Source organism: Cajanus cajan, chromosome 7 (genome assembly GCF_000230855.2).
Source record: "Cajanus cajan strain Asha chromosome 7, NIPB_CcT2T_4, whole genome shotgun sequence".
Lineage (NCBI taxonomy): Eukaryota > Viridiplantae > Streptophyta > Magnoliopsida > Fabales > Fabaceae > Cajanus > Cajanus cajan.
Genome location: NC_138523.1, coordinates 15,913,426 through 15,926,157, shown reverse-complemented (window position 1 = coordinate 15,926,157; position 12,732 = coordinate 15,913,426). Strand labels below are relative to the sequence as shown.

Here is a 12,732-nt window from a genome sequence, read left to right as displayed (position 1 = left end):
TTGGAGCAAGGCTAATGATATATTGAAGGTATTTGAGCCTTTGGTAAAGTTTTGAGGCTAGTTTATGGTGATGAGAAACCAACAATGGGTTTTATATATATGAGGCAATTGATCGAGCAAAACAATCAATTCAAAAAAGTTCTCGTTATTATTCTCAATACCAACAAATAATTGATAAGCATTGGAGATTCATGCATTCTGATCTTCATTCTGCTGGTATGTCATTATAATTTTACTTTTTTATGTAAAGCAATACATTAATACAATTATAGATACATATTGATTAGCTATTATGGTGCCTTCAAGTGAAGATTCTAATGTAGAAGTTGATAGGAGGCAAATAATATCCGTGGAGGCAGTTTCTAAACCGTAAGTAAAATTGAATTTATGAATATGATTAATACTTTAAATTCATGTTATTATAGTTTGACAATATTAATAAAAAAATTTATATTTTTTCCTTGTAGTGAAATGCATCTCTAAAGGGTGGCATTGCTTCTCATATAATTGATGACAATGAAACTTGTGGGCAATCATATTACTTTATGTCAAGCCATTTCATTTTTTTCTTTTTTGTCTATTTGAAATTTGTCTAAATGTGTGTACCTTCAAGTTTTTTATTTGTGTCAATGAGACAATCTACTTTTGAGAAATTATGACAAATATTAAGTGAGAATTAATCTAACCACTATTGTGTTTCTCTTACTTTTAAATTAATTTTAAAATAAATTAAATTATTCGTTAAAATAATAAAATGTTTTAAAAAAAGGAATAAAAATATATAAATATTTAAAAATAAATATATATTGATAATTACAAATTTTTTATATTTAGTGCAAATAATTAATAATTTCACACTGCAACGCCCGTAATCCACATCATAATACTTGCAATACCTGCAACCGCAACCATGATCGCAACCGCGACCACAACCACAATTTAAAACCATGCTACAGTTTAAACCCTAGTTATATATCACATACGATTGTTGTTTTTTTCTTTCAGAATAGCATTCGTGGGTACATATTATCGAGGAGTTTTGTTAACCCTTGGAAATATGTGAACTACTTACGGTTTTATAACCCAAATAATTTATCAATGGTTTAATAACCTTTGTTAATGTTGTTGTCATTTCCTAGCCTCTAGGTGATTATAGTTTCATATCTCTGGTGGATTCCATATATAAAATCTTGGCAAAGATTTTAGCAAATAGATTGAAAAAAGTGTTGCCTTCCATAATCGACCAAAAACAAAGCGTGTTCTTAGAGGGGAGAAATCTCCTTCATAGTGTCGTAATGGAAAATAAGGCAATAAAAGAGGTAAAAAGAAAGAAGAGAACCTGTCTATTTTTTAAGGTGGATTGTGAAAAGGCATCTGATTTAGTTAGTAGGGATTTTCGTTTATACATGTTCCATAGATTGGATTTTGCAACAAATGGGTGTATTGGATTACGACTTGCCTAAAGTTTGCCTATGTCTCTATCCTAGTCAATAGTAATCCTATAGAATAATTCATAATGCACAAGGCTTGAGCCATGTTGACCCATTAGCACCCTTCCCCCTCAACATAATTATCAAAAGGCTCACAAAAATGATGAGATTAGCTAATCGGAAAAAACTTGTTTAAGGGTTTAAAGATCGATGAGAATTGAGTAGAAGTTAGTATTTTGTAATATGTTGATGGCGCCATCTTTCTAGGTGAAGCTTGCCTTAGAAATGTCATAGTAATTAAAAACATCCTAAGGTATTTTGAATTCACATTTGGTTTGATAATCACTACAAGAAAAACTGGTAATATCTACGAAATATTACCTACGAAATTTTTTCCGTAGGTAATTTTTAGTTATCTATGGAATATTACTTACGGAATTTTTTCCGTAGGTAATTTTTAGTTATCTACAGAGTATTACCTACAGAATTTTTTCCGTAGGTAAAGTTTGGTTATCTACGGAAAAAATTGCGTAGGTAACTAAATAGAAGAAACGCAGTGTTTAGACTGCATTGAGTTAGGGGTTGCTGAAGACATTGAGGTTTTGTATTATTTAGAATTAGGGTTGCGATTTTCCGCTCTAACGAAACGCACTGGTCCAGGAGCGAGGTTCTTGGAGGAGCAACGAGACAGTGAGACCCTTTTGCCCAGATTCGTGCGATTCATCACAAAACGCTTAGCCATTCGATCGCTGCAGTGGACGACGCTATACCGGGGTTGCGATTTTCCTGCTCCGACGAGACGCACTAGTCCAGGAGCGAAGGTCCTTTGCACGAGGGTGATAAATTTCAGTGCCGAGTCTCTGAACAGAGAAAGGGACGCTGCTTGTGATGCATCCGACTGCTTTGTAAGGTTCAAATATGCCCATAATTCTTATTCTTCTGTTTGGTTTCTATGGTATGAAAAAGAAGATGGTTTTAACCCAACACTGCCTACTCCGCCTGTGCTCAGGGTTTTGGAGTTAGTGTTTTATGTTGCGCAGTTGAAATGAAAACTAACACGCATTATTCCCTCCCTCTCTTTTAATTATTGATTTTTCTTCAATGATGCGTTTTAATTAATTTTAAAATAAAATAGTAAAATTTTAATTTTAATTTTTAATGGAGGTGGATTATATAGATATTCAATTCCAGGGGGTAGCTGCTGGAGCATTACATTTATCGGGGGAGTGGAGAAACCAAGTGGTCTATTTGGATATCTTTCCCTTCTCATCATTGTCAAGTGGTGTACTGGCTCTCAGGCAGACCTTTATCATGTAATGATTTACATGTTTTTAAGCTCTTTCGACAATCTTGGCAAAAATCAATTGTTCTGGGGCCAAAGGCCACTTCAAGTAAGATTCATTGCTTTGCTGCTTTGTTGCTCGATAATTGTTGTTCCATTTCCTTGTTTATATCATTTTAAATTTCTTTCTGTTCATGATATGCAGGTTGTGCTATTGCTTTGGGCTTTAATTGCAGTTCCATGGAAGCTTGATAACGAGGTCCCACTTTTGCCTCCCTTGTGTATGATTTTCTTGCTTGAAAATTTACTACACTATACCATTCTATTTTCTGGTGCTTCATTGTAACAATAGGGATGATCATAGTTGGATTCTCACAGGCACACTATATATTGGTGTCAATATCTTTACAATGGTGGTGTTTCTATTTCGTCCATTTCATTGGGATCATGAGCCTGGAATTCAAAGGTTTATATGGTGACTCAATTCGTCAGAAAAACAAGATTTGTAACACAGTAAAACTGCCCTTTTTAGGCTTTTACCACCAATTTTACAAGAGAAAATTTTTAAATCTCCTTAATTAATATGATAATCCTTTTAATTACTTAAAGAAAAGTATTAGTTTTTCTTTTTAATTTTCGAGTTCTAATGATTACTACCTTTCATTTTATATTTTATGTATAATCTAAAGAGGATTTTAGATTGACTATATACTCTGAATTATGGATATTCTAACGCTCTGTTTGGTTGCAATGAAGTAGATGAGAAATAGGAAGGAAGGGATGGAAATGGGTGTGTGGAAATAAGTTAGTTTGTTTGGTAAGAATGAAATGAAGAGAGAAGAAATTAAAAAAGGGAGGGTCCACTTTTATTGTGGTTGTGAAATTTCAATTCTTCATGAGGTCCATCATAGGACCGTTCTTCTTCAGACAAAACCATGTTTGTTTTTAAATCACTTGCAACTTCTATTGGCTGCACCGACATTTTTTTAGCTATATATAGTTTCCCTTGTCCTATACTTTTGTTACAATTAGTTATTAAATAATAAATTCCAAGGAGTTTGTGAAGTTTAATCTTTTATCTTGATAATATAGAGATTTCAAGGACGCACTTATGGTATGCTTAATAGCTCTGAGGTTGATCTTGAGTTGGAACCAGATTCTGCCAGGCAACACCGTGAGGAATTCAATTTCAGTGAGGTCTTTGTCCACTAATTGATTCACTCCATTGAGTTTGTTCTAGGTTCAGTTTCAAATACAGCCTCATATCTACGACTTTGGGCATTAAGGTTTGGTCAGCTATGATTTTCTCTCATTGCCTTGGGTCCGTATTTTATCATTTTTTAAACCTTGCTTGATATTTTTTACCACTTTGCAGCTTGGCGCACTCTGAACTTTCTAGTTTTTTATGAGAAAGTCCTGCTTCTTGCTTGGGGGTGAGTTTGATTCATAACCTTTCATTAATATGACATACTATTTTTTGAGTTTTTCATTAAGATGTTTCCTTTAATTTTTTGAGCTGAGGAAATTGATATATTGTGGTTCTTGAAGGTCTTATATCCATTGTTGGATCTCCTACTTTTTACTATGTGATATTTTTGCATTCTCAGTATAACAAATTTAACATTCTGCAGCTTGACAGGCTCTAGTAAAGTTGTGGTTTGTAACATTCATGTGCTATACAATCCTAACAGGGGAGAAATTAAGCTTGGCCAGGTGTGCACTTCCTGTTTCTCATAACATTTTCCCATTTTGATAAGCCATTTATGCCTCTGATACTGTTCTGTTTTGGATATATCATTGTCTAATGTTATGAAAATGCTCTTCACTTTGATGGCTATTGACACTTCTTTCTGCATTTCAAATGTACTTTGATTTTGTTCCTGTTTTGGTTTTCTTTTCATCCATTTACTCTTTCTGTGAAATGCATACAATGGTCTTAATTTTTTCTATTCATAATGTGTAGACTCGCAGAATTTGTAATTTGGAATTATTCACATGCTAAGGTCTATGATATATGGTGTAATTTCTGGTTAATTTTTTCTTTTTTTAATTTCATCTGCAGTATTATGTTTTCATCACATAGTCTAGTCATTCATTTTGAAACGTTGTTTTGTAATTTAGATCTAGTAAGACTATAAAAGGTTTGATATATTCTTATGTTTAGGCATATTGTGTACAACCTACAGACCCATTGATGTTTTTTTCTCTTCAATATCGTCATATTGTCCCACAATAATTGCCAATTCAGTTCAGGAACTAATGACCCTTAAATGTATGCAATTTGTCTGAGTATGAATATGCATAACTAGTTGTATCTAGATACAGGGGCTGAGGATTTTTTTTATATCTCTAAACAGATTCATCACCAATATTTGGTATTCTTGAACACAAACATGAACCCTGTGATTGAGCAACTTTATGGTTATAATTTAATCCCTTTTATGGTTACTTGATCACTTATATTTGTAAAATGTGATGACAAGAGTTTTTCTACAAAGTGATTTATAATTTGGGTTTGTGATGTTGAATTGTATATTCTAATCATCAAACACTTGTTACATTATACAAAATTCACTTGTCTTGAAACTCTCCAAGATCCACTCAAGAACTGTTTTCACTTCTTGGTGCTTCCGTCCATCCATGCTTAGGCATGGTGGATAATTTTTGTCCTTGGCCGTGTGTGGCCAACCTTCCATCAACCAACATTCTTCAACCTCCGTCAACACCATCTTTTGCTAAAATCTTGACTACAAACTTGGCTTCAACATGTGATCCCCCTCTCCCTAAGCCTTGCCGGAAGGGTGACTTCATTGCTGTAAAAATTCTGGAGCAAGATTACCAAGAAGGTCTCCTACGCTGCCGCAACCATCTTCATGGGAGAGTCATCTTGGCCAAAGGCCAAAAACCTTTGAAATTTGTGGAGCTCAAAGATAAACTCTCTTGGCTATGTACACATCTTACTGGCTGGACAGTCATATCTCTTGGACGTGGATACTTTGAATTTGAGTTCCAACATAGCAAGGATCTTGGCACGGTTCTTCCAGCTGGACGATGTACAAAAGGTTGATCTGCACGTAGGTGAGTCAGCTGCTCGACTAGCACCAAATGTTCAGGTTGGTGGAGTAGTGACCATTGCGTTGATGATCAACACAAGGCTGCATCTGCAGCAGGAGCTGTCACAAACGTAGCTGCTCCAGCACCGTTTGGTGATCAGCCAGCACATACTCCAAATGAGAATATGAAGCAGCTAAATCAGGCAAACCATCTTGGCGCTAATCTGGTTCAACATGCAGCAGGTGATGTCAAACACGCAGCTGGGCTAGGGACACCTCTTGCTGCACAGCAGGTTGGTAGCTTGGTGGTTGCACCTGCTTCAGCTGCTGGCTTGGTGCAGTCCGATTTTGTGAAACCTGTTGCAGCTATCCTTGCCAAAATGACAGCTACTGCAGCACCGCTTGGTACTTCCTTAGTTGTAGCCAATGATCAGCAATGGAGCAATGTAAAGGCCTCTCAAACGCATGCAGTTTCTGGCGCAAAATCAGCTGCTGTCATAATCAAATCTGCTGCATGCGGTTCCTTAATTTCAATATTTTGCATGCGATTCCTTGGTTTGTCCCTACCATATGCGGTTCCTTTAGTACTTTGTTAAAACATTTGGTTAGAGTCTTTCTAAGTTTAATATATTTGAAACTTGGAGAAGGCATAAAGAGATGAAATATTATTTTTTATTCTGATTGGCTGGCACATAATGTCATGATAAAAAATAAACACGTAGTGAAACTGTGAAAGAGTTCACGAGCATCCTTATACAATTGCTCCTCTTCAAAAATAAATATAAGTTTTATTTTAATCACATTTTTTAGTTAAATCTGCTAATTATTTGATTGCATTAGTGGCTACTGGCTAGGATTTGAGCAGTCTTCCACTATTTCCCTTGTTCTAATGAAAACCTCTTTCACATTCTATATTATAAAATTATCAGTTTTCCATACTTCATGCTTAATACATGTGCATGGGTCTATCCATTAAATCTGGTTGTGGTTGGTTGGCTGCTTTAGCAGGTTTAAGATCTTAACCAAACAGGGCATTGAAGTGGGTGATGCGTTAGCTGATTGGTCCAATTTGGTTTTCAAAATCTGGATTTTCCCAAAAGAATAGATTCCTTTCCCTGCACAACAAAACTTAATGAAGACAAAAGCCACTAGAGTCCTAAGGTCCCTAGTTCAAAAGTAATGTGATGGTGAAAATCCGCATATAAAAAATAAATAGAAATAATTGCTAGTACAAACACATATAAAATTAACTTAAATAAGATATTTCATCATCCAATTCTATCATTATCGGTAGATTTTATCCTAAACCACTAAGCCATTCTTTTTCCTATTCTATTGGATAAAAAGGAATTTCATTACAACTATAAATGCACGAAATTAGCGGATCAAACTGAGAAGCATTGGCCTTCAAGTTTCATTAATGTCAAAATTAAGAAGTTTTCAGCTCATGATTATTCCTTTTTTCTTTCTTTCTATAATTCTTGTGTTTAATATATTCAGTTTAGCATGTCAGTGATTCTAACTGGAGCTTTTCTTGTGTCTCTTTTTTGCAGAACACTAGAAGGTCAGTCTGTAACAACTAAGAAGTTTGGAAGGTTTGTAAATTAGCATTTTTTGTGCACATTTAAAAGTTTTATGTATTTGATGGATTGGGAGATTAGGTAGTTGAGCTGCATCCTTACATGGAAAAATAGTAGTCACTATATATAATGCATTCTTCCAATAATATTACGATAATTAGCTAGTTAGCTTGTTGTGTGCTTATTAGGTACTCCAGTGAAAATATATATTCTTATGCTTCTTAATTTGTTGAAGTTATTTCTTTAGCTTTATGTTTTATTTAAATATAAATAACTATTTGATTCCTATTTGAGTATGTAATTAGGGTTATATGAAACTAACTTATTGATTTTTTTTGTCACTATATGTGTATTAATTGGGGTTTATTACGAAAGAAATTTTAATTGGTTACATTGTCTTTGTCTTTAGAACCTAATAACACTTAGATTCCTTAATCAATCCTAGTAATTCTAACGTAATAGAATACAAATGAAACAAAGTAAACTAACTTATTGATTCTTTGTCTTTGTTTTATTTATGCCTTGTTTAACCTTGGTCCTTTTCTTATTTAAAAAGAATATGCAGTAAATGAACTGTTATATAAATAAGTACTTCTTAGATTCTACTACTACCAATAATATAGCTAGCTTGTGAACAGCCTGATTCGAATGAGCAATAACGATTTTCAGGTTCATGAATTAGTAGCAATGACACTTATCATTGGCCATTTGCATAGGCACATGGTTCTAAATGACTTTAAACTGGTTAAAAACCAGTTTACCCTAGCAGATTTCAATATAACGCTAGTATGCAAAGGGCATATGACAATATATTTGAATGTTATAAATATATAGAAGATGAATTCCATTCCAACACCTTTGTCTTTCCATGTTCTAATATATTTGTTATAAATACACAGAACATGAATTCTATTCCAGCAAGTCGTCGATGGATGTATGATAGAATGTATACGGGGAGAAGAGGTTTAAAGGAATCTTTTGTACACGGGGTTGAAAAGTTTATAACAATAGCTTGTCAACAACAAAGCTATGTTAATGAAGGGAAACTTAGATGTCCATGTGCTAAATGTCAGTCCACAAAGATTGATGGTGTTCATACTGTGAGGCTTCACCTTTTCAAGTATGGGTTCATGTCGAACTACTACATTTGGACTGATCATGGTGAAGAGATGGCGAATGTTGACAACAATCTCATAGGTGCTTCAAGTATTGGTATAAATGCGACCGAATGTGAAACCTCTAACTCAATGCATGATATGGTGTGTGATGCTCTTAGGCAACATGGGGCATTTGACATACTGGAAAATAGTAACGTGGAAGAGCCTCCGAATGAAGAAGCACAAAGATTTTACAATCTTTTATCTGAGGCAAATTCTCCATTGTATGAGGGATCATCAGAGTCTAAGTTATCAATGTGTGTAAGGCTTTTAGCATGCAAGTCTAATTGGAATGTTCCTGATGAATGCGTCGATTTTATAACAAAAATGTTGTTGGATGTGACTCCTGTGAATAGATGTTTGCCCAAAAATTACTATGATGCTAAAAGATTAGTGTCAAAATTGGGACTGAGTGCTAGAAGGATAGATTGTTGTGTACAAGGTTTCATGTTGTTTTATGACAATGATTATGGAAAAAATGATGGTGCATTATTACAGTGCAAGTTTTGTCATATGCCAAGATATCGTGATCCAACACTGGATCAAGCACAAAAAAACTAGTTCTAGTGAAGACGATGTTTTATTTGCCAATAATTCCTAGGTTACAACGACTATTTGCATCAGTGCAAACAGCTGGGCATATGTGTTGGCATTATCAAAATAGAAGTACCTCTGGTGTTTTACGTCATCCCTCAGATGGTGAAGCTTGGAAGCACTTTGATCGTGTGCATCCAGATTTTGCAGCCGATCCTCGTAATGTGCGACTTGGTTTATGCTCAGATGGGTTTAATCCATACATTCAATCAACAACTCCACTTTATTCTTGTTGGCCGGTAATTGTGACCCCATACAATCTTCCCCCTGAAATGTGCATGACAAAACCATTTATGTTTTTAACTTGCCTTATACTTGGTCCACGGAATCCAAAGGCCGCTATTGATGTGTATCTAGAACCATTGATTGACGATCTTAAAAAGTTGTGGATTGGTGTCCAAACCTATGACATTTCAAAGAAGCAAAATTTTATGATGAAGGCAACATTAATGTGGACTATTAATGACTTCCCTGCATATGGCATGTTGTCTGGTTGGGGAACTCAAGGTAAATTGGCATGTCCGCATTGCATGGAGCATTCTAAAGCCTTTACATTACAGAATGATGGTAAAAATTGTTGGTTTGACTCACACCGAAGGTTTTTACCCGCCAATCATGCATTTAGGAAGAACAGAAAAGTGTTTATAAAAGGCAAAGTTGAAACTGATGCGCCACCACCTACATTGACACCCGATCAAGTTTGGCAAAGAGTTAGGGATTTACCTTTAGTAACAGAAAATCCTAGCTTGCCTAAGTTACAAGGATACGGGGAGTCACATAATTGGAGGAAAAGAAGTATATTTTGGGAACTTCCTTATTGGAAAGATAATATTTTGAGACACAATCTCGATGTGATGCACATTGAGAAAAATTTCTTTGATAACATATTGAACACTGTTATGAATGTTAGTGGTAAAACAAAAGACAATGAGAAGGCACGGATGGACCTAGCTTTGTATTGTAGTCGACCTGACTTGGAAATGAAATTGCAGCCGAATGGGAAAATGTTAAAGCCAAAAGCAAATTACACTTTACCTATAGAGGAATCAAAGATAATTTGTCGTTGGATAAAAGAACTCCGAGTTCCGGATGGTTATTCATCAAACTTGGCAAGATGTGCTGATGTTGAAAAGGGAAGGATGCATGGCATGAAAAGCCATGACTGCCATGTTTTCATGGAATGTTTACTTCCTATTGCATTTAGTTCATTGCCAGTGCATGCTTTAAATCCACTAACTGAAATAAGTCATTTCTTCAAAGACTTGTGCTCTACCACATTGAGGGTTGATGATCTGGATAGGATGGAACTAAACATTCCAATTATTCTTTGCAAATTGGAGAGAGTATTCCCCCCCCCCGCATTCTTTGATTCAATGGAACATTTACCTATTCACCTTGCATACGAAGCACGACTTGGTGGTCCAGTTCAATATAGGTGGATGTATCCATTTGAAAGGTACTACAATTATCATACTATTGTATATAACAATTAGTATTGTTCAATATTTATGAACCCTAACCTATTCATATAATTTTATAGATTTATGGGAGATTCTAAGCGATCAGTGAAAAATAAGGCAAGGGTTGAAGGATCGATATGTGCATCTTACATACACTGCGAAACAACTCATTTTTGTTCTCAATATTTCCACAACTCCATGTTGTCATCGCAAAGTTATAGAAATGAATTGGAAACTGAAAGTGATAGGTGTCCATCATCGCTGTCCATATTTAATCAACCAACTCGTCATTCTGGGAAGCAAAAATCTCATTGGTTAAGCCGGCAACAATGGGAGTCAGCCCATGTTTATGTTTTGATCAATTGTACAGAAGTTAAACCATACCTTGAGTCAGTATTTTCCAACAATTGATTTTGTAGTATAGTAAATAAAACTTTCTTTTTGAACTGACACCTCATTCATATTTTTTGATAGTTCATTCCTACAATTAGAACAAATAAGTGAATCAACAGCTTCTTCTTGCATACATGATGATTTCCCCAAGTGGTTTAAGGATCATGTACGTAGCACAAATGTTGTTTTACTTTAACATTACTTATTGAATAAAACATAACAAATACTTTGTTGAATATTGTAGGTTTACAATGAACCTATAAGCGTTAGAAACCAACACTTGAGAGAATTATCGCTTGGTCCATTGATTGAGGTTAAAGAATGGCACACACTATATGTGAATGGGTATAAATTTCATAACCATGAATGGAGTCAAGGTAAAAAGACAATAAACAGTGGAGTTTATGTCAAAGGGCTTACTGAAGGAGGTGATGATGACTTCTATGGGGTCATCCAACACATATGAACTAGAGTACAATAGTTCAAGTTCTCCCAAGAAAGTCATGTTATTTTATTGTGACTGGTATGATCCATCACGAAGAGGTACAAGAGTAGATCCCAAATATAATGTTATCAATATTCACATGGACAGAAGATATGTGGCATATGATCCATTTATTATTGCTCATAATGTAAGGCAAGTTTATTATGTCCCATATCCAACATCACGAATAGATAAACGCGGTTGGTGTGTGCCAATCAAAACAAAGCCTAGAGGTCGTATAGAATGTCATGTGGAGGACGATGTACCATACCAAGTAGACCAAGTGTCACACGTCAATGAAGTCATAGAAGTAGAACCTATTTTAGGCTTCCAAGATTCACAAATTCTTGTTGAAGAAGAAGATGAACCATTCGAGATACAACCAGTTCATTTGGAAGAACTTAGTCGACAAGGGGAATTTGAAGACAATGATTTGGAGCAACATTATGATGATGAAGAAGGAGAATTTGAAGACTATGATTCGGAAGACGACAATGAAGAAATGGAGATGGATAATGAGATTTCTGATTCGTCTGACTAAGATTATAACTATTATAGAAATTGTGAGTAGGCAAATATCATGTTCAATTGTAACATCAATGTTTAATTAATATTTATATAAAAATCAATATATATATTGTTTCTTGTAGTAATCACTTGATATTTGCATTGTTTTAATTGATACATAGTATTTAATTATAATGTTTTAAAAACCATTAGGTAACATAATCATGTTTAATTTTGTATTGTTAAATGTTTAAATATTGAATCACCACAATTTGTTAAATTGATTTTTGCAGATAATGGCATCAGGAGGTGCTGATAAGTTTCCCCAATGTCCTTCACCCGGTGGAAACAAAGGAAAAAAGGGGACAACAAAGGGGAAAAAACCAAGGTATGTTCTTAGATTACCTAAACAAACAACCCAGCCACTTGTAGGTTTACAACCCATAACTCCCCAAACTGAAATCCCTGCACCCATGCCTCACCAAACAGAAGTTGCTACGAGCACACCTCCCCAAACCCAAAATGTTGCAACCATACCTCCTAACACCCAAATTGATACATCCACATTACCCCAAAGGCAAAATGCTGAACCCACATGCTCCCAACAACAAAATCAGTTTCCTTCTTCTAGAGCTTCACACTGTGAACCTAGCAGCAATGCATCACCAACGTCAGTACCCTCAAGGCATGTTGAAATTCCTACTGGAGATGAAGAGCAAGTGTCCAACAATGATACATCACCATTCAACAATGAAGATCCACCAGTTGGGTCTGTTCTTCCAATGATTAAGC

General features: G+C 35.1%; 1 protein-coding gene across 12 annotated transcripts; it reads left to right on the top strand.

Annotated features, from left to right (window-relative positions):
• The first annotated feature begins 1,930 nt into the window (after positions 1-1,930).
• Positions 1,931-12,370, top strand: LOC114915003 (uncharacterized). 12 transcript variants are annotated; one of them, XM_083061222.1, is made up of 13 exons: positions 1,931-2,340; positions 2,622-2,821; positions 2,918-2,971; positions 3,091-3,178; positions 3,805-3,998; positions 4,088-4,145; positions 4,344-4,425; positions 7,319-7,360; positions 8,245-10,552; positions 10,637-10,945; positions 11,031-11,115; positions 11,194-11,996; positions 12,234-12,370. In XM_083061222.1, the coding sequence occupies exons 9-12, from the start codon at positions 9,078-9,080 to the stop codon at positions 11,413-11,415; spliced, it is 2,091 nt and encodes a 696-aa protein (XP_082917348.1). In that variant the 5' UTR covers positions 1,931-2,340; positions 2,622-2,821; positions 2,918-2,971; positions 3,091-3,178; positions 3,805-3,998; positions 4,088-4,145; positions 4,344-4,425; positions 7,319-7,360; positions 8,245-9,077; the 3' UTR covers positions 11,416-11,996; positions 12,234-12,370. The 12 variants fall into 12 exon arrangements, with proteins under 12 accessions (XP_082917348.1, XP_082917347.1, XP_082917346.1 ...); XM_083061218.1 differs by having other exon boundaries at positions 1,932-2,340; positions 2,918-2,993; XM_083061221.1 differs by lacking the exon at positions 3,091-3,178 and having other exon boundaries at positions 1,931-2,335; positions 2,595-2,821.
• The last annotated feature ends 362 nt before the right edge of the window (positions 12,371-12,732 follow it).

Bases quoted from the DNA above. Each gene is read 5' to 3' on its own strand.
- LOC114915003 (XM_083061221.1), top strand. From the start codon at position 9,078: ATGTTTTATTTGCCAATAATTCCTAGGTTACAACGACTATTTGCATCA. The intron at 10,553-10,636 runs GTACTACAATTA...ATAATTTTATAG, and splicing joins TGGATGTATCCATTTGAAAG to ATTTATGGGAGATTCTAAGC. The intron at 11,116-11,193 runs GTACGTAGCACA...TGAATATTGTAG, and splicing joins CCAAGTGGTTTAAGGATCAT to GTTTACAATGAACCTATAAG.